At 41.0% G+C, this 22,331-nt stretch overlaps 1 protein-coding gene across 2 annotated transcripts in view; it reads right to left on the bottom strand.

Moving 5' to 3' along the window:
• LOC149178850 (6-phosphogluconate dehydrogenase family protein) overlaps nucleotides 1-22,331 on the bottom strand; it is a 433,139-nt gene that overhangs the window by 215,180 nt on the left and 195,628 nt on the right. For both annotated transcript variants that reach the window (XM_089420463.1, XM_089420464.1), the window contains exons 6-7: nucleotides 5,052-5,134; nucleotides 4,377-4,472 (exon numbers count right to left, since the gene is read on the bottom strand). In XM_089420463.1, the coding sequence (XP_089276589.1) occupies nucleotides 4,377-4,472; nucleotides 5,052-5,134 (179 nt within the window). The remainder of the gene's footprint in view (nucleotides 1-4,376; nucleotides 4,473-5,051; nucleotides 5,135-22,331) is intronic.

Here is a 22,331-nt window from a genome sequence, read left to right as displayed (position 1 = left end):
GGCAACAAGATGCTATTCACCAAAATAATAGTAGAAGCAAAGGAGAGAAGGGTGTTGATCATCCCTACACAACGCAGGCCAAAACCCAAGTCAACATATCCATAATGAATGACCAGTCAATCCACTCATAGGCTTTTAAATTTTGTCAATGTCAATCTTTAGGAAAAGAACCTGTTCACCCATCTCCTGGTCCACTCCATAACCTTCCATGCTAATTTTCATATCCATAATAACTCACCCCTACACAAACCCTGCCTGCTCTCCCTACGCACAATCTTCCTGACTACATCTCTCACTGCAACACCATAGCCTTAGCCATGATTTTATTTGAAACATTCAGCAAACTAATAGGACACCACCCCTGATAGAGTCTCTGTCAAAATTCTTCAGGATATGTTATTATAGCTACGTTACCGGATCCGCGGGGGTCAAGCGGTGAAACCTCGAATCCCTGAATCCGAAACTGGCACGGATACGGATACAGTGGGATCTGTACGATCAATTGACAAAATGTTGATTGCGCAATTCAGGTGGGTTTGGATCTTCAGTTAACAATTGGTCCAACTCAGTTAATTGAAATTTTATTCTTGTTTAACTTCTAGTTTAACTCCTGGTTTAGCTGCAAGGTATTCTATAAAAGGGCGATGGTGAAATCGATTTTAGCGTGGGCGAGTTTGGTTGGCAGCGTCGTGGGAGAGCAGGCATCTGTGCGGCGTCGTGGGTCGAGATGTGCGGCATTCTTTGCCCACAATAAGCGAGCCATCCTTCCCCGTGGGCGTTGTGGGTCGGGCAAAGGACCAGGTGCAGGTTGCAGGCGTGGGTGTCCTCGTCTCAGTTCCCCATGGGCGTCGTGCATCAGGCAGAGGAATAGGTGCGGTTTGCAGGCGTGGGCGTCGGTGTCTCAGTTCCCCATGGGTGTCATGGGTTGGGCAAAGGACCAGGCGCGGGTTGCAGGTGTGGGCGTCGTGGATAGAGCGCTGCGCGGTATGTTTGATTTTAATTTGTGTGTTTTATTTTATTTTTTTTTATTTTTATAACATGTATGATATACGTATAACTTATAATATGATATGGTTAAAAAATAAATATTTTTTTTATAAATAAAAATTAAATATGATTAAAAATTAAAAATTAAAAATTAAATATGGTTTATAATTTTATTTTAATAATTATAATTTATATCAATTATTCAATATGTATTATGTGTATTGTTTTTTTATTAATATTTAAATTTTATATGTTGATTAGTTTTTAAAATTTTAAATTATGTATATTTAAAAATTAAATATGGTTAAAAATTAAAAATTAAATATAGTTTATAATTTTATTTTAATAATTATAATTTATATCAATTATTCAATATGTATTATGTGTATTGTTTTTTTTATTAATATTTAAATTTTATATGTTGATTAGTTTTTAAAATTTTAAATTATGTATATATATAATTAGTTATTAACTTATTTATTTAAATTTTAAATTATTTATTATAAAATAATAATTTAAAATTTTATATTTTTTGTAATTTTATTTCGCCCTACACATGCATATATATAATAATATATTAGGAATAACAATTTAGAATTTTGTTTTGAGAATGACAATTTTATTAATTTATATTTGGTTATCAACGCAGGTGTGACAAACTATTAAACATGGAACCATTACAGCATGAATCTAGTGAAGGAATAAATGTCAATAAAGATTGTGGAAATTCTTGGCAAAATCTCTGGTGGTGGTTCGTACAAATGGAGATGTAGTGAATGCAATAGTGTTCGAAATGGCTCATACACTAGGGTGAAGGCCCATCTCACTGGGCAAACTAACACAGGTGTGTTAGTATGCAACGGTCCAAATGGCCAACCTGGGACAGGTTTGAGTCCTGCAAAAGTTAAGTTTTATGTATCTTTGCAAGATGCTGCTGATAGGAAATTTAGCAAGGGAAAACTCCCTATGCAAGCCTCTACAACCAAGTCTTCATTGCCATCTACACCAGCTCTCACAAGTAATAAAATGCCTACTCTAGGACCTCTTGAAGCAGCGTTCAATAACCAGGGTAGAGAAGTTGCAGATGAGCATGTTGCTCGTTGCATCTATGCAAATGGACTGGCATTCAATTTGGTGCGCTCTCCTTATTGGCAACAAATGATTAAAGTAGTTAATGAAGCACCAAAAGGATACAAGAGCCCCGGGTATGAAAAGGTATGCACCACTTTGTTAACATCAGAAAGAAAATTTGTGGATAGACAATTACAATCAATCCATGATACATGGGCAGAAACAGGGGTGTCCATCGTTTCTGATGGATGGAGAGACCAAAGAAATCGCCCTTTAATTAATGTTATTGCAAATTTTCCCCAAGGAGCAATGTTTTTGAAGGCCATTGATTGCAGTGGAGTGGAAAAAGATGCAACATCCATCTCGACAATTCTTATTGATGCAATAGAAAGTGTGGGGTCACAAAATGTTGTCCAAGTTATCACAGACAATGCAAAGGTTTGTAGAGCAGCGGGCCTGATTGTGGAGGGTCAATACAATCACATATTTTGGACTCCATGTGCAGTGCATTCATTGAACCTTATGCTAGCCAAGATTGGTGAAATTGAGTGGATCAATGAAATATATGTAGCATCAAAGGAGATCCAAATGTTTATCAATAATCACTCAATGTCCCAAGCCATATATTGGAGTTTTGCAAAGTTGGAGCTACTAAAGGTACTCCAATTTTAATCAATGTTATGCATTATGAGTTCTCAATTTTAATGTTCAATTTATTTTATGTCTGATTTAAGATTTTACTTTTCAATATGTTTATGTAGGTTGTCGAAACTCATTTTGTTTCCCACACTTTAGTCATAAAAAGGCTTTTGGAGGTGAGACAAGCATTACAGGCAATGGTCATTGACCCTCTTTGGGAATCATGGAGAACTTCAACTTCTGATAGAGGACAAAGAATAAAGTATATCATTCTTGATGATGCATGGTGGGACAAGGTCCAATACCTTTTGCAGTTCACAGAACCAATTCTAACCATGTATAGGGCATTTTACACAGATATGCCTTGCTTGGGGGAAGTCTATGAAAATATAGATAGTATGTTGGAGAAAATACGGGAAATTATCAAGGCAAGTGAGCATGACCCCTTTGAAGTATTTTACAATGAAGTGAAAGACATAGTTACAAAAAGGTGGAACAAAATGACCACACCATTACACCTTTTGGCGTATGCTCTACACCCCAAATATTACCATTCCAAAATATTGTCTTTACCTGGTAGAGCAGCACCAAACAAAGATTCTGAAGTGGTACAGGGATATAAGACAGCTTTGAGGAAAATCTATAGGGAAGTTGGAATTGCAAAGGATGTACGTGAGGAATTTGGAGCATTTGTACAATCCACTGGGATCTTTTCAGATCCAATAGCCATGGATGATCGGGGGCATATGGATCCTATTACTTGGTGGGGCTTTCATGGTGGAGATAGCACTTTTCTCTCAACTCTAGCCACGAGGTTGTTGTCGCAGGTTGCTAGTTCCTCATCAGCTGAGAGGAACTGGAGTACATATGGCTTCATCCATTTGGTAAAGAGAAACAGATTGGGAGCAGCAAAGGCTGAGGATCTTGTATATGTCCATTCCAACCGTTGCCTTCTATCACATTCTACTTCAGAGTATAAAAAAGGTCCAAATAGGATGTGGGATGTGGAACCTGAAATATCTGACTTGAACATGACATTGAATGCCATGACTCACCTTAATCTACTTGAGGATGCTACACAACCACTTCCTACTTCTGCAACAACTTCTAACATTCCTGGCGCACGATCGTCTATTCATGATGTAGAGTTGCAATATGTAGATGATGATGATGTAGACCCATTTCATGATATGTAGACACACCTACTCTATATTATCATATTAATAAAGTGATCATTGATGAAACATTCATTTTGTTTTTACTACTATCATCTTTGTATGAGGCAAGATGCATCATTTTAGTGTTCAGATTCATAAATTGTCTAATTATTTTAGTTCTAATGTTGTGATTCATGAATGGTTTTGATTTTAAACATCAAATGTATTTTTTAAAATTTTAAAAGATATTATTATATATTTTTGTACTTTGTTGTATCCTCGCCGTATCCGGATCTTGGCTTTTCAAAAATCCAACGGATCCGTATCTGTATCCGGATCCGTATCCGTATGCTGGTAACTTAGTATTATAGCCTATAGGTTACCAGGACACCCCCAATCGAATCTCTGGAAAAATTCGTCTAGATAGGTTACTATAAGTTACCAAGGCAAGTTTATATTAATGACTTAAATCTGTGGAGTGCATAGAATATGAGGAAATAATCAATACCAAAGAATACATACAGTGCCATTTCCAGATAATCCGCAGTAAATAGTTTGCTTTCCCATAGCATGCAATAATGGCTGTGCAGCAAGAAAACCATGCTCTGGACCTCCAACCTGTAAAAAAGAAATTGCCTTTTATTATAAAAAGAGGCAATCATAACTCCACAAGTCCAGTAATGATTATTGATCTTTAATAAAAAACTGGAGTCATCTAACTATGTGTTTCCAGAGTAAAGCAACAAACAAGCAGACATGAATGTAGTCATACCCATGAAAGATTACAATGTCAAACAATGAGTCCACTGATTTATTTTTACAGAAACCACTTTCATGAGATATTCACCCATAAATTGATTGTCAAAATCCAACCATGTAATATCCGTGACACAATTAGCTGTTCCAGGCCACTTCCTCACCAGAACGCTATTTAAAACACTACTGGATGATTTGAGTTTAATAAATCATCTCATAGAAGCTTTGGAAAAATAACTACTTATATTCTTTGATTGTACCACTTTTCTGTGCACACTGGTCATGTTTTTACTCCCAATACAACTACTCTTAATGTTTTTTCATATGTGGTTCTCACCCTGCAAAAGATATTATAAGAGCAACATGATCTGTTCTTTCTTCTTGTTTTTCTACTTACTTCTAGTAAATTTCTTGATCATACATTGGGTAACAAAAGCTCACCATAAATGTAAGTGTCCCAGCCTCTGCACCAAGGACCCCCCCAGACACTGGTGCATCCAGCACCACAGGGCATTGCCAATTACCTAAATATCATGCCAAATAAGTAGATTTTATGAAATGATCAGTCTCAACTAGAAAAGTCAATAGCCTGATCAAGAACATAAGTTTAAATGTACGAAATTACATCTCGTGCCAAGGAAAAATCTAGTGTGCATTGCACAAATAAACCATCATCCTAAGAATTTTAACATAATCAGCCATGTTTCATTGTGTGAAAGCATCAGATCCTCATGCACTCCTCAATGTTCACACAACCAGTCAGAGATGGCTAATGCTTTTCTACTGATGAACAAAACAAAAATCATTTTAAAGGGATGACAAAGTTCCAAGACAATGAACAAACTATTAACTTAAGCTTATGGTAATGATAGGTGGTATCCCTGTTATTATGCCAAAATTCTCAGCCTTGAAATCTCACCATTTAGTAAAACTTAAAGTATACTCAATTCAAAATGCTTTTATTTGACCCATTAAAAACTTCATTGAGTTTCTTAATTTTCTTTACTCTTTATGAATATATTTTAAAGATAACCCAAGGATTTCCAGGCTAGATACCCTCCAAGGATTTTGCTAAATAAAACACCCAAAGATGATATTCAATAAGATAGGACCCAAGGTGAGATGAAAGATAATTCAAGGTAACAAGTTCAAAAGACCTAAGGCTAAATCTAGAAGGCTTGGGTAGTCCTCTAAAGGCTCAAATAGATCCCAAATGCATGCCACCTTTAAACCATCAACTGATGTTATAAATTAAGGTTTTTAAAAAGAACAATTTACAGCTTGCAAAATTTATGACTGCAATAACAAAATAGCTTATAATTAATGTGTAATGTTCTAAACTAGGAAAATTGTGCTATGCAAAACAAACAATAAAAACAACACCATAAAATTGAAACATTCAGTGCAACTGCACACCCATAAAAAGTCCAAGAACAACCAATAGCTAAGCCATTTTATTATAATCTGGGAGAAAGGTACAATAATGTGGAAGTGGTGCACCTAGGCTTGCCTCAATGGCAAGTGTGATCAAGCCCAGGTGGTAATATGTCAAGCCCAAATGGCACAAATAACTGCTGCAATGATGCCCTGCACTGCCCTTGTGAAACTATGTTGTCTGCTGCAAAGATGCTGCTGGAAACCCCACCTCCGGTGCTCAAAAAATTACGGGAAATTAACCCCGGCCTCTCCACCAAATACCCAGAATAACCCACGAAGGAATTGGCCAAATGTTGACCTCAGAATTTTGGCCCAAATTCCCCTTAGCTCCTCTAGTTGTTGGCTGAGTTGGGACCCCTATTTGACCCTTTAGATCTGTCCAGAAAATTCTATAAAATTAGGAGTGTGATCCTTGCCCAAAACCCAGAAAAACCAAAAAGGGTTTCCGTTGGTTCCAATCTTCAAAAATTGACCCTTCACAACTTGGCCTTCCTCTAATTGTGAATTTTGTTGTTGTGACTAATCCTGTTAATCTTTGCTCTCCCAACTCCAACAATCCTCCTCAAATGGCCATCCAAATGATCTCCCAACCTACCAACTCAAAACTCCCCCGGATGGTGTTGCCCCAAAGAGTCTCATTCCAATGACTATGTAGTCATGGAGGAGATGACGCAGTCCTACGTGTGATGAAATGAGAGTTGCGTGTAGGATGGCCCTCCTGTCTATAGATGGCCTCTATACTCCTGAAAATGATGAAGGATGCTCATGTATCCCCAACTTCCTTAAGTGCCTCACGTTGTGACTACGCAATCCCTGCGCTATTGTTACTCCCCTTGTTGTTGGTACTCGACTTACAACGGCTGTAACTCGTCTCCCTGTTGCTGCTATGAACTGAGATGAAGAACTCGCTTCTAGGGCTGACACTCGAAGTCCACCGAAGCAAGGGTTGAGATCTTCGCTCAGAGACACTCGTGTGCTAAACAACACAGTAACCCGGCTAAGCAGCTCGAGCAACTAAGATTGAGTTCAATACGTCAAAAGATAATATATACAAATGAGGAGAGTTGCCTTCCTTATATAGATTTCGTGGACCACTTTTCCCTCCATTCTCCCTCTATTGTGGGTCCCTCACATAACCATTGATTTCCCCTACATGCAAATCGAACTAGGGAATGCATATTCCCATAGTATGGGTGGCCCCCACATATACTTAACCATATCGAATTAACTTCTACTAAGTCAAGCCTCCCAATAAAATCGAATGGGCCCCCATCACCTCCAAAATTGTCCCCAAAATGTAGAAATTAATATTGTTACTGAATAATTTAGGAAGGGACATGACAGTCCTCCCCTCCCAAATGTTGCTTGTCCCCAAGCAACTTCAATGTTGGATGCTCAAGTATGTGCTCGCCCTCCCAAGTAGCATTCTCAACTGGCAAGCTCCTCCAATGCACCAAAAATCGCTTGTCCTCAAGCAATGCTTGAACGAGCATCCTCTCTAATTGTTGCTCCCCACTGTCACTGCAACATGTGCCAGGGTCCCAGATGTGCCACTGAATCGTCCCTGACCTCAGCACTGTCCTGATATGAAAGAATCCTTCAATACCAGGATCCCATGCCATCCTGTCCAACATGAAGCTCCCCTCGCTCCACTCACTATCCTGCCCGGTGCAAGTACCAGAAGTCCCCTGCTCCATCAGTGACTCGCTAAAGCCCAATGGAAGATCTATATGATCTCCCCCTGCAGTAGCTAGCGCATCCCTAAAGGTTATTGAGTTGTGAAGAGTTGTGATGCCCCAGTTCCCTGCTAGTCCCAAAGTGGTGCCACCATGCTGACACTGCGCTACTCTGACTATGTCATACTCCCCATCATGCGCAGTTAGTATCCTCCTCTCCTAGAACTTGATGGTGGAATACTGAAAGAAGCGAGACACATCCTGCCTGGGCATCTCCATGGCGCCAAGGCTTACCCATCCAAATCCAACTTCGAACCTGTGCAACAACAGAGAATCTCTGCCTCCCCATATGATGAAACCCTTTGTGAACCCCCATGTGTCATCCCAAGAGCGAATTATATCACTCTGCCACGACTCCACTCATCACGAATGATCTATTTATCAACTGAATCCCTGCATTCCATAGCCAGGCCTGCTGTGGCATAGCCCTGTCAACCGATGGAATCCCTCTAGCCCTCGTCTCTAGTCCTTGCATGCCACCCATATATAGGCTCCATACATCATGAACTAACCTGAGGCATGCTAAACTGTCCTGTGTCTACCACTGTGTAGTACTGATGACCACTGGAAACAACGTGTGCCAAATAGCTACCCCTTGAATGCAACCAATAGATGGGTATCTTATACATGCAATCAACTCAGTGTATGCGGATCCATCCTGCTCCTGCCAACCATCACCACTAGTTCGACTACCTGCTCCTTGGAGAATGTGTCGGTACAATGTCGGGAACTTGGATACATACTGGACAACTGTCTCAGCTGTACACGATATCCTCTGCTCATGCATGGTCCAGGCATGCCCTGTGGAAAGAGTGACACATGTCTCCCCTATGAACAACTCCCCAGGCATATGATCAGTGATGAATGATATGCCATCCCTGTTGGTGATCACCTCATCCCTCGACCTGTGGCTGACAACTCGCGCACCAACTTGATGCCCCCGCTAAGAAGTCTCCCCTCTATCGCACCAAGTGTCATCCAAATATCTTGTGTGGGCTCCCCGTCCCTTGTTGCTCGTGCCCAAAGTGTCAGAGGACAACACCCAGATCGCCCATTTCTATAAATGCTGTAGAAGAGGGTCAAGCATGTGAGTCCCCACGGATACCATCAAGTATCGCTCATCTGTGTCCCCATCGATCCTAGGTGAACTACACCCAAAGGTATGCTCAGTATCTCCGTCTATGGGTGTCCCTGGAGGCAACACTCCAAGACCTCGTTGTGCAACACCATACACCTCTACATACCACTGATCATCCTAGTACTCCTAGACATGCCACTGTACACCGCGGCCTACCCCTGTACATTATTGGATACCCTCGGCTACAACGATGCCATCTCATACCTTCCCGCCTGTGTCACTGCACCTGTCACTCCCCGTAGGTACTCAATGTGATGTGAGGCACTCCCACTCCACAACGTAGTCCAACACACTACATCACACCACCATGCATCTCCATGCCAACTTGTGGACCAATGCTCAACGCTAGATGCTCCCACACATCCCTGGATGTGATGGCCTAGAGCTATGTCTCTACGTGTCAAGCCACACCCGATCAGTATCATCACCTCCACCATCGCGTCACTATCCCCGCCGATGAATGGATCTTCCCTCCAAATCCCCCCTAAGGGATCCGAGAAGTGGCTCTCCCTATGTGTCAGCAGTGATACCACCACTGCTCTGCTCCTCTGTGTCCTCTGTGCCCCACACAAAAGTGAAGTATCCCAACTCCATACAAGGCATCGTTTGGTGGCCTGCCAATGCCACCTCCTCCGACAAACTCCTGCCAAAGTATGTGTTGGAAATACTGAGAGGGGGGATGAATCAGTATTCCTTAGCAATTAGCACTTTTAAATATTTTCAGAGCATTAGTTAATATTCAATTATTATTAATGTTTATGTAGTAATAACAGTAAATAAAAGAACACAGTAGACACAAGAATTTTAGGTGGAAAACCCCCTCCGAGTCAAAAACCACCGAATGCTTTTCTAATAAATTCTTTAATCTTCAAGCCCCAACTGAAATGAAAGCAACAACTTCCTAGAATTCTAGAAAAGCATTCTTCTCTAGCTCCCACTGGAAGGACGCCCCAACGCCCTGGTTTCTTCAGTAATCAACTGAATGGATGCCCCAACACCCTAGCGAGCCACAACTCGCCCTAGCACCACCCTACCACCCTAAAGTGTTCACAGGCCCCAACTTGTAGGCGACTTCCTACCTAGCACCTCCCTGCCACCCTATAATGACTGAAATAAGACAAGATTGTGGATTCCCAAACCAGGGACAACAATCCACGATACAATAAGATGTACAATGATTTTCGTGTACTTGACCAAATACCCAATCACTCTATGACCTGCAACCCAACCATGACATCATCCCAACAGTGACTCCTATACCTCCCAACAATGCCTCTTCGACTCTAGGCAGATTGACTCTTTTACAATAATGATTCTTCCAATGATGACTCTTTTACAACTTTACAATGATGACTCTTGGCCTTGACACTTCTTCACAATATACGGATGGTTGTCATGTCTTCAAAGGATGTCCTGCTGCAATGCTTCCTTTGATTTGATACTTCTGCTCTTGAATTCTTGCTTGAAGTTGTACTTGAATCTTCTTCTACCTGCATGCAAAATTTGCCCAGCAAAACCAATCCAAAAACAAAACAAAATACCCTTCAACTTACCTCTGCCTGCAAAACACATGTAAGTGCATAATAATGAATAAATACAAATTAAAAATTACAATGCGTACCTGAAGTGTGCTTGTCACTTTTGTTGTTGACTTGCTGCAGCAGTAGACAAAGACTCCCACTCTTGATATAGACCTGGACTCTATGCAAGACTATATCCAAAACTGACCTAAAGATATATACAATAAAAACTGATGATAGACCCTAGACTTGTGATGGACCAAGTTCTAAGTACAACAACAAAGACCATTCTATCAACTATGACAAGACAAGTAACATGAACTTACAACATCATATAGATTTAGCAAACTTGGTGTAGCATCAAGAATATGTAGCATAAAATGTGTAGTATCAAGAATAGGACATCCGAAAAACTAATTGTGACATATAGAGACATAGAGATATAACCGAGACACTGTATATACTTACATTGTCCTGCAAAAACATATGTCAGAGATGATACTCAAAATTCAAATGTAAACACTAATCATACATACCTTGTTGTAGGAGACTTACCCTTGACTGTTGATGTGTGGTCCTTACTACAGTGATCCTTGAATGCATGCTTTTTCTTGCCTTCTAGGAGCTCGATATTGAATCTGTTGTATCTATGTAATTTTAGATCTCCAAGGTCTGAAATTTCGTCCTGTGGTAGCCCTATGAGTCCTCTTTCCAACCCCACTGGTCTGATCAAGATTGGATTCTTCAAGAAAGAGTTATGCCAAATCTCTCATGATGACCTGATTATAGACTGGTTCAGTAGAGCGAACTTGTACGAAGTGCCACATGTCACTGTTGCGACCTTCGGCCCTGAAAACGCTACTCAACAAACTACACTCTGTCTTCTTTCTGTGATTATTTGTGAAATTTGAATCCAATGCTCAGAGAGAAACTTATGACGATTTTCCCAACATCCCCTGTTTGACATGGAATTCGGGAGCTTGCAAAAACCCTAACTTCCTCAGATCATATCTCTAAAACTATAGCGAACCAAGATCTGAAATTCGGTCACAAGGATCATCAATATTTCAACTCAAATCGGTTTTAATTTCAGCTTTTGACGCTGATCCAGGTCTGGGTGTGACGAAGGACCCTTCCAAGACCTTTTACTTTCTTGATGTGTTAAATTGAATTTTTAAAAGAACATAAATGAATACATCTGCATGCTATCAAGAAGAGGAACATGACAATCGTCAACACATGAAATAACAAGATGTTGATAATGGAGTTCGTCCAGGAGGGACTATGCCTCCGGGCCCCGGTGTCAAGATCGTGTAGGCCGCTGCATTAAGTGTTGTCAATAGTGATGATGTACATAGTGGTGATGTCATTATCACACAAGGAAAATGCCCTCACGTACGAGTGGCTCTAAGAGATGTTCCGCTACAAGAACTCTCAATCAAAAGACTCCTATCAGTATGACACAAAAACTCATGCACGATGAAAATCCCGCCAACATGGCATAAAAGGGATCTCAATGCAAAACATGCATGACGACAATAAGAGTATCTCAGCAACATACAACAAAGGGATCTCAAAGCATAACATGACGAATTATGACAGCAAGTACATCACATAGATGATTCTGCATCACATCAAGCAAGGAATCATGAAGACATGTAAGAAACAAGAATTTGCATCAACATCAATCAAAGATCTATGCAGCATAATGCATAAAGAAGAAGTACATGAACACATCATATACCTCACAACCAAGGGCCATCTGAAGAATCGGATGTCAAACTGCTGAAACTGCTCGGACCATCGATCTCACGGCATCAATCACATCACTGCTCGCACATGGATGTTGACACCTGCATTCCACCTAGAAAAGTAGCTGAAGAATAGACTGAGAGAATGAGAAATCTGAATGCACCATCAGATTTGTGGCGTCGAATAGTGCAAAATCGACTGTCCAAAATCTGAATTCTAAGAAGTTGAGAATCTAGGGCTCAAGGAATCTTTTAGATTCCCCCTAGATTCCTCAAAGATTCTGCTCCATGGATGGATTGGAAATCTGCAACTCAAATGGCGAATCTAATCCCGCCATTGTGATCCCTGCAGAAAACCGTGAAAAACAAGTATAAACTTGACTATATTCCGACATGGCAAAATTTTACCTCTTTGGGAAAATTTCAAGGCTCATGGTTCCGCTACCTGTTTTCGCAGCGATCATGGTTCCACGTGAATTTTGGAAAAGGACCGAAAAATGAAGAACTCTAATGGAGAAATGGACAGCGCCATTGCGTTCGTGGCGACAAGAAGTGTTGAATCCATATAAAATTTGTCAAATTCTGACAAAGTGGAAATTTGGCCCTCCTACGAAATTTATGGTACCTGCATTAAAAATTAATTAATTCGCCTCGATTTGTGTCCGTGCTCCTGGTTCCTCCATCTCCTCTCTCGAACTGCGTGCACTAGTAAAATTCTGGGTTTATATTAAAATTCATGGGCAGATAAACCAAGGAATTAGTTGTGGCATGTGGTAATTAAGGAATTTGGTTGAGGGTTTGGGGATCAAATCTTGCCCCTCCATATATAACTTTTAAAGAGCCAATTCATAATTCAAAAACCCAATTCGGACTATAACTAGAGGGCCGGGTCCGCATTGGGTGGCCCACCCTCATATCCCCGTACCTGCGCTTAAACTTGGCATTTATTTTTTTTGGTGGTTGGCGTTGTTTATGTTTGGAGGAGGTTACGTGTGAGGGTTGGTATGTATTAATGGGGCCATCCGGTGGGCCGGCCCACATGGTCGGGTGAGTTCAACTCCCGCCGGCCTCACTATTAGTGATGCATAGGTTGGTTGGGGGTGGTGGGGTTGGTGGCGCCCACCCCTTTTAATATATATTTTTTTTGTTGTTTTTAATCACAATAATGCACTTTTTTTTAAATTCGTTTTTTAACTGTAGGAGTCAAATTAACGACCCCACAATTTCGCCCAGATTCCGGCCAGAGTTGATTGGAATCCAGTGGCCGGATTCAGTGCAAATTGTGGCCTCCTTAAACTGCACAGTCATCAAAAAGTCAACCCAACTTTGACTGCTTCTAACTTTTGCATCCGGACTCAGATTGACAAACCGTTCGCACCTGCGATCAGGGAGACGAGATCTATGCTCTAGTCCTGAGTCGAAGTCATTCTTAGCACTTTGATTTTCAAGCGTTCATAAGCCCTCTTTGTCCTGTGTGTCTCTCTGGAGCCACCTGAATCAGAAGCTTCGCAGAGAAAAATTTATAGTGAAAATGCCACGATGACCTATTTGAAGCCACAAACTCCTTACTAGAGGAGGATATGAGGGCAGTGTTGCAGGAAGCGCCCCCCCCCCCCGAATCCTAGGCCGGAATCGCGCCCCGTACGGAAGCGTTCCGGAAGCGCCCCAGGAAGCGCGATTCCAAAAACTCTGAAGCGCGATTCGCATTTTTTAAAGCGCTTCCTGGATTTTAGGAAGTGTGGGCCCCGAAGCGCCACGCTTCAACGTCAATCAACGACCGAGACTGTCGATCGAATTACCTGTGCCGTAGAAACACAAAAAAAAAAACCGTCGACGGCACCGTGTGTGAATGCAATACAAAAATTCCGTCAGCTAACGTAACGATGAATATGATCATCAAATGATAGGGGAAGTCAATCAATTTCCGTTACGGCGCCAGTAATACAAACGGGAACGACATTATGATTGTCCGACGACAGTGGACGGCCGACGGTCAAGAGAATTCTGGGAGGGGGGCGTCAAAACAGCGAGGGCTCTCGAAGGCGTGGGGACAGCAGGGCCGGAAAAGCTCGAAATCCCGCGAACAAACTCCCTGAATTCTACGGTATACAGATACTGAAGTGGAGTTGATTGTGATAAGAGACGGCCACGTAGAGTTCACAATTGACGCGTGCAACAGTTGGCTTGCTACCGACTATGGTGGGGTGGGAGAGCACGCGGAAGAGGAGGGAAGGAGGGAGGGGATCCGGTCCACTTCACGGGCTCCCCCACCCACCTCATCACGAGTCCCCTCATTCACAATTCTAGACTCAACCTACACATAGCTCACTCACGCCAGCGATTCGCCCTTTTTCCCATATGCATTTGCTTTGATTTAATCTCCATTAAATTTCATTAGCTTGGTTTTTGTTTTTTTAATTAATTAATTTCATGTCAGTTTACATTGAATTTAGGTTAAGTCGTGGTTACTGGTTATCAATAACAAAAACATTTAAACATTTTTGAAATTTTTGATATTAGAATTTTGTGGTAAACTAGAATTTTGTTATTTATATTGATTTTTTGAAATTGATTTATAAAAATTTGATGTATGTTTGTAATAGCTAGAATATAGATGATTGTTGTACATACTAGTAACTACAATGGAATCATGGATGCCATATCTATCTTGATTTATGCAAAAATATGCATGTTTTCATGTCTTCTACAATTAATTTGGTATTTGGGATGTTTGTTTTGAGTATAAATGCAAAAAAATATAAAAATATATATATATATATAGCAGACGCTTCCGCGGACGCTTCGCTTCCTAGATTTTTGGAAAATGACGCTTCCGCGCTCCCGCTTCCGCTTCGCTCCCGCTTCGTGCAACATTGTATGAGGGTCATTATTTATATGAATGTCTTGAGTTGAGAGGGTCCTCAACAAGTGAACGTTGGAGGGATTTTAGGAGCAATTTTTTTATTATTAATTATTGACTATTCAATGACCACAACCAATTATGAGTGCCATGCCACAACCCCATAGGGTTTTAGCCCACTAACTGGGGTTACTAACTTCAAACATGAATATCTCTCAAACTGTGAAGAATTACTTGGCGTGCCATATATCAACGGAAACATCTCGACGAGTAGAATCCATCTAGAAGATCCTTGACTTAGAATAGAGTAAGTTGTCAAGTCAAAATTCCCATGCAATATCGGGGTAGCCCCTAGTGTTGCTTGGGTTGACATCAATGACAACCACTGATCAACAATCTCCCCTTTGGCATTGATGGCAACACAAGTACTCCCCTGTGATCATGACACCTCTTCCTACTGCCTTCTCTCCCCCTTTGTCATCAATGGCAAAGGGTAACTCCCCCTAACAAACAGCCATCCTGTGGACCTGTACACACCTCCACTCCCCCTTTCTACTCGAGTAGATAAGAGAAAGAGTCTAATGAAAACTTGGGAGAATCCCAAGCTTTTGGTGAAGATACTCAAATGCTTCACAAGGTAATGGTTTGGTAAAGATGTCAGCAATTTGTTCCTTTGTGCCAACATATTCAAGCTTGATATTCTTTTCAGCGACCTGCTCTCTAACGAAATGATATTTAATCGGAATGTGCTTCGTTTTGGAATGCATCACAGGATTCTTGGAGATACTGATGGCGCTGGTGTTATCGCAAAATATGGGAATAGGCTCATCGAACTTGACTTGAAGATCTTGCAAAGTTTGCTTCATCCAAAGAACTTGAGTACAACAAGTTGTTGCCGCAACATATTCTGCTTCTGTTGTGGATAACGAGATTGAAGACTGCTTTTTACTTAACCATGAAACAAGACAACCACCTAGATAGAATGCTGCTCCACTGGTACTCTTACGATCATCAACACTTCCTGCCCAATCTGCATCTGTATAAGCTTGGATGACCAGATCATTTCCTTTGGGATACCATAGACCATATTCTGTTGTGCCCTTAAGAAATACGAAGAATTCTTTTGATGACAATAATATGAAATTCTTTCGGTGCTACTTGGAATCTTGCTACTTGTCCAACTGCCTTCATCACATAGGCCGAGAGGCGGTCACATATAAGAGATTACCAATCATGGATCTATACAACCTTTGGTCCACATCCTTTGACGAATTTTCTAAGCTTAACTTGCAACATGTTACCATGGGGGTAAGGACTGGCTTGCAATCTTCCATTTGGAATTTCTTGAGCATTTCTTTGATGTACTTGGTTTGATATATGAATATTCCTTTATCCTGCTGAGAAATCTAAAGCCCTAAAAAGTATGTCAGTTCGCCAATCATAGACATTTCAAACTCACTTTGCATTTTTGTGGCAAAGTCTTTACTTAATCTGTCATCATTGCTTCCAAAGATTATATCATCCACATATACTTTGATAATTGTTAGGTTATCTCAATCCACTTTCGCATAAAGATTGTTATCAGCACTTCCTTTCTTGAATCCCTGTTGATGTAGATATCCGTCAAGACGAGCATACCAAGCCCTAGGAGCTTGCTTGAGACCATATAGAACCTTCTTTAATCTGCAGACGTAGTCTTCTTTGTCAAAGAGCAGAAAACCTTCGGGTTGTTCAATGTAAACTTCTTCCTCCAATTCACCATTAAGAAAAGCTAATTTAACATCCATTTGGTAGACCTTGATTTTTCTCGAGCAAGCATAAGCGATAAGCATCCTGATAGCTTCCATTTTGGCAACGAAAGCAAATTTTTCTTCAAAATCGATTCCTTCAACCTGTGCATATCCTTTGCAGACTAATCTTGCCTTGTTCCTAGTAACCTGTAATCCTTCAACTGTTTTGCTCCCCTTAACCTGTAATGAAACTGCCATCTTGTTCAAACTACCTTCCTGTCAATCGTAGACTTGTGCTATATACTGTTGCATAGACTCCTCCTCTACAAACATTAAGGAGTCAACAAGCCAGATTGTTCAAAATAGTGAGTCACCTAATGGGCCATCTTGACCTGAGTCATTATCTGAAGCAACTGCTAATTCTTCATGAACTTTTGCTTTTACAAATCCTGAAAGCATAATTGCTGAAACCTTGTTATCTGCTTGGTCTTCTTGTACCTGTTTCCTTTTCCAGACCTTCTTATTCTTGCAATCTCGAGCCATGTGCCCATAGTTATGACACTTGAAGCATTCAATGTTGTCAATAGGTGATTCCATCTTATATCTGCAACTGCGAGCACTATGGCCATAGTTATGGCACTTGAAACATTCAATGTTTGGCCCATCTAGCATGTATTCTCTTCTAACAAAATCATCGTGGAACCTGTATCGTGATCCTGCAAACTTGCTTCTAGGGTTTTGCAGATAATTATTGTACCCGTCAAAAACTTCACAATCCCTAGCCATATGTCCATAGTTAGCACATAAAAAGCAATAACCATTACATAAATGTGTGTACCTGAAACATTTTTCATTCTTCCTTGGAGACAGTGTTGTAGTTTGTTGTGGTCCTTTGTTCTTGATTGCTTTGTTCTTGTTCTTTGGAGTTGCAACATTCTTCTTTGGCTTTTCACTTTGATCAAATTCCTTCTTAGAATCATCCTGCGAAGATGTGGAGCTTGTACCCTCATCAACTGGAGCTTTACCATCTTTAATTGCCTTCTTTTTTGCTTCCTCATATGTCTTATCTTGTAAGTGTTCTTTTTGCGATCCCTTGAATTTGTTGATCTCATCACGGGTTGCATCAAGTTCTTCTTACTTTTGAGCAAGATCTTCTTGAAACCATCTTTTCAAGATCTTCCTTTTTTTTTCTACCTCTTCAACCTATAGCTTGAGAAGAGTGGTCTTCTCTACTTCTCTGTTGAGAACCTATATCTGTTCCTTCTGCTTCTCATTTCAATCCTAAGCTTGCTTATTTCTACTGAAGATGTTTCTAATTCCTTTTGTTTTTGGTCAATAGAAGGTATGTATCTTTGATCAGATTCCTTCCTTTCAATTTCTGCTTCCTGCATATGTTGTGTGATCCTGCTAATCTTTGCAAACGTTGTGTCGAGTTCTTGTTGCTTTTGTTGGACTTCTCTCTTAAGGTCTCCTACTGCTGTATTCTTGGTTTCTTCCAATTGAGTTCTAAAACTGCTAATCATCTTCTCAGACTCTTCATTTTCTTTGATGAGTTCTTTGTTTGTCTTCAATTCGTCTTCAAGAGTGTTGACATGCTTCTTCTTGTGAAAATTTCTAAATAGAAATTCTATTACTGCAACAACTGATTTATTTCACCTACTTATTATTCCCAATAAGTTATTTATGAAATCCCTTCAGTAAATATTAAAATAAATTCTACTGCAGATATCACATCATTATACAGAAACAAATATATGCACAACACAGTTATTTTGGACAATTGTCCCCGGAAAAACCCAATGCGGGAAAACCGGTGCAGCAAAGGAGGGTTTTATTAATCTTCAGCAACAATCGCTTTTACAGAAAAATTTACATAGACACTGGGAGAAAACACCTGAGACTTTTCTCTGAGACTTTCTGACACCCTGGAGAGCTTCCTTTCTCTACTGCGTCAGCCCTGCGTCATTCTGCGCAGCTCTAGTCCCTCTCTGTGTCATCCCTGCGTCTCTCTGATCTGCGCTGTCTCTCAAAGTCCCTGCGTCACTTCTACTAAGCTCCCTGACTGCTGCTAATCCCTCTTCTTTTTCCACCCTACTCTCCCTCTGAAATCAATTTCCTTCTCTCTGAGAATCGATTTTCCTTGAGATACTGAGTATCTATTGGCATGTCTCCAAATGACCCTCAAGTCTTCTCTTATACTTTTCCTGTTGATGAATCAACGACCGAGATTAAGTCCCTAATCAATGGCTAAGATTAAAACATCCTCATCTCTTAGAAGCTTCTCATCCTTATCTTTATTAATACCCATTAATATTTTTATTTTCCTAAGTTTAGACTTAGGAACCCATTAAAAATATTAATTATTTTAATAACTCCTCATCCGGATGGAATTTCTCAAAACGATTTCTGGGTCTTGGAGATCTCATGTGCCTTAGCCTTTCCTCCAAATTTCAAGGCCATAACACATTCGATGCTACTAAAAATCAACACTCGCTCTTAGCGAGGAATGTGCTCTAGCAACGTTTCACTAGAGAAACATCACACTGATCTTCCGCATCGGTACCTGTGTTGATGCTTGGCCTGCTGCCTCACATCCCCTTGTTGCTTCCTGTACTGCTGCCCATGGCACTGCCACTGCCACTGCTGCTTCTGTATTGCAGCGCCCTATCAACCTGCTGCATCATGCTGCCCATAGCACTGCGATTGCTAATTGCTGCATTGCAACACCTGACACTTATCCATTTCTGCTACTGAAATGGATTCTTTACCATCCCCATCTTCTCCCTGAAATAAATGAAATTTGTTCTTCCTAGGGCCTTGGCGAGGATGTCCGCCACCTGTTATCCTATAGGAGTGTAGCTCAACTATACTGCCCCTCGTTGGACACAGTCTCTGACAAAGTGACACCTGATATCAATGTGCTTCGACTAATCATGAAATACTGGATTCTCAGAGAGCTTGATGCAACTTTGATTATCACACATGATCCTGGTCGCTTCCTTCCTTCCTACCGAATAGGTTCACAAGCAATTTTCTAAGCCATATGGCTTCGCATGAAGCTATGCTAGTGGCCATATATTCTGCTTCAACTGAGCTCAGAGCTATGGATTTTTGTTTCCTACTGTACCAGGAAGTCATCCCTGATCCAATGTTGAAACAGTACCCAATGGTATTTTTCCGATCTACTGAACTTCCAGCGCAATCTGCATCAGTGAACCCACTCAGCCTGATGTCATTTCCTCTGGTGTACAATAGTCCATGCTCAACTATCCCTTGTATATACCTGAGAACATGTTTGGTTTTTGCCCAGTGCGCCCTCTTAGGTTCCACCATGAACTGACTGAAGGTGTTGACAGCGTAACAAATGTCCAGCTTAGTATTGACCAAATACATCAGGGATCCTATGAGCTCCCTGTACAAGGTGGGATCAACATCTTTATCTTCTGATGCATCAATTTTCTTCCAGTTGATGATCATTGGAGTAACCATAGGCCTACAGTCCTGCATCCTAAATCTCTTCAGGATTTCTGTAGCATATCTCCCTTGTCCAAGGAAGATATCACCCTTCTACTGCCAAACTTCCAACCCCAGGAAATAATGCATTTGTCCCAAATCCTTTATGTCGAATTCTATGGCTAGATTCTTCTTGCAGTCCTTGATGAGCCTGGATGATCTTGTCAAGAAGAGATCATCCACATATAATACTAGGACTAGAGGCTCATTCTCTACAACGAGATAGTAGAGATTGGGATCCACATCACTCTTGACGAACCCCAACGTCTGCAAGTAGCCATCAATTCGACCATACCATGCTCTAGGTCCCTGTTTAAGCCCATACAAGGATTTTGTTAATTTTAGGTATGTTCTATGCTTAGAACAATTTGTTTCAATTTTCACAGTTAGCTCAATATCTCTTCCAGATTAGCAATCACATCATCATCAAAGTAAATTGTAGATAGAACATAAACATAAATCGCAGAAGACAAGTCAAGACAAGAGGACATAAGATGTGGCGCTAGCCAGGGACAAACCTTAATGTGGGGAAACCCTTGATCAATTCTTCTTATATGTTCTTCAATAGTTCAATAGAGAGAGAGAGAGAGAGATAGTACGTTTACAACAGAAGTCAACACTTTGACTTATCTAGATAAGAGCATAGATCATCTCTAAGAAGATGATACATGAGATCAGTTGAAGACATGCTGCTTCAACTGATTCTCCAAGGTGACTCCACCTATCGTTGTGCTGCATTTCATCATCATGTTGCACCTCACCGCGTTGCACCCATCATCACTATGTTGCATCTCATCACGCTTCATTAATCATGATTGTACCCATCACTGCACTGCATTATGTGCCATTGCTACACCATGTTGCCATCTTGGCCTATGTGTTGGCTACACCTTGCTTGCTTGTTGTCCCTTGCTTGCTTGTTTTCCCTAGCATGCTTGTTATCCTTAGCATGCTTGTTGTTGCATGCTAGCTGTAACATTGCATGCTTGGTGTATTTGCTGCTAAGTACCATACAACTGTCCCAATGTTAGTTAGTTGTCCCTTGCATGCTGCTCTCCTTCGGAGAAAGATGCTCTAGTTGTTTCGGCAGTTCCCAGCAGTTCCGGCAATTTCGGTTGTTCCCGGCAGTCCTGGCAGTCTCGGCAGTTCTAGCTTTTCGGCAATTCCGGCTTTTCCAGCAATTCCGGCATTTCCGGCTTTTCTGGCAGTTCCGGCTTTTCCGACATTTTCGGCATTTCTGGCTTTTCCGGCAGTTCTAGCTTTTTCGGCTTTTCTAGCTTTGCCAGCAATTCCATCCTTTCCGACAGTTCCAGCTTTTCTAGCAATTCTAGAAATTCCATCTTTTCTGGCAGTTCCGGCTTTTCCAGCTTTTCTGGCAATTCCGGCTTTTCCGGCATTTCCAGCGTTTCCAGTAATTCCAACTTTTCTGGCAGTTCTAGCTTTTCCGGCTTTCCCGGCAGTTCTGGCTTTTTTGGATTTTATGGTAGTTCCGGCTTTTCCAACATTTCTGGCTTTTCCGGCAATTCCGACTTTCTACCCTCTGGATCAGGGCAACATTATTCCTTAGGATCTCTCCTCCTACTAAAACCCAAAGACAAGTAGAGAAAGGAAGAGATCCAAAGTGTGTTGAAATGACTTGAAGGCCACCTCTATTTATACTAAAATGTTGAGCACAAGTGGGGTTTATTTGGTTACTGGCCGACCTTGACGAATTGTCCCATAACACAAATAAATTCATATCTCCATGAATACCTATGAGAATCGAATGATCTTTAGATCAATCCTACACCTCTCGATGAGAGGGATCCAAGAAAAATATCAGCTTCCCTTAATAAGATGACCCACATGGAGTTTGGCCCTAGTTGCCAATTTTAACACTCCCTCTCAACTAGGGAGAACTGCATCCACTGATCCATATGTCTGACTGTACTATCTCTGCCATCAATGCCCTGCACTGCTCTGATTTGCTTTGCTCTGCTCTACTCTGCTGAACCATGAAGAAGAAGAATTGATCGAGAATGTCTCATACCATTCTC

The sequence above is a fragment of the Pinus tabuliformis genome, chromosome 4_1 (assembly GCF_031772625.1).
Source record: "Pinus tabuliformis cultivar Carrire ecotype Pingquan chromosome 4_1, CPIR1, whole genome shotgun sequence".
In the NCBI taxonomy this organism is placed as follows: Eukaryota; Viridiplantae; Streptophyta; class Pinopsida; order Pinales; family Pinaceae; genus Pinus; species Pinus tabuliformis.
Note: the sequence above shows the minus strand (reverse complement) of the source record. Positions and strands in the feature narration are given on the sequence as shown.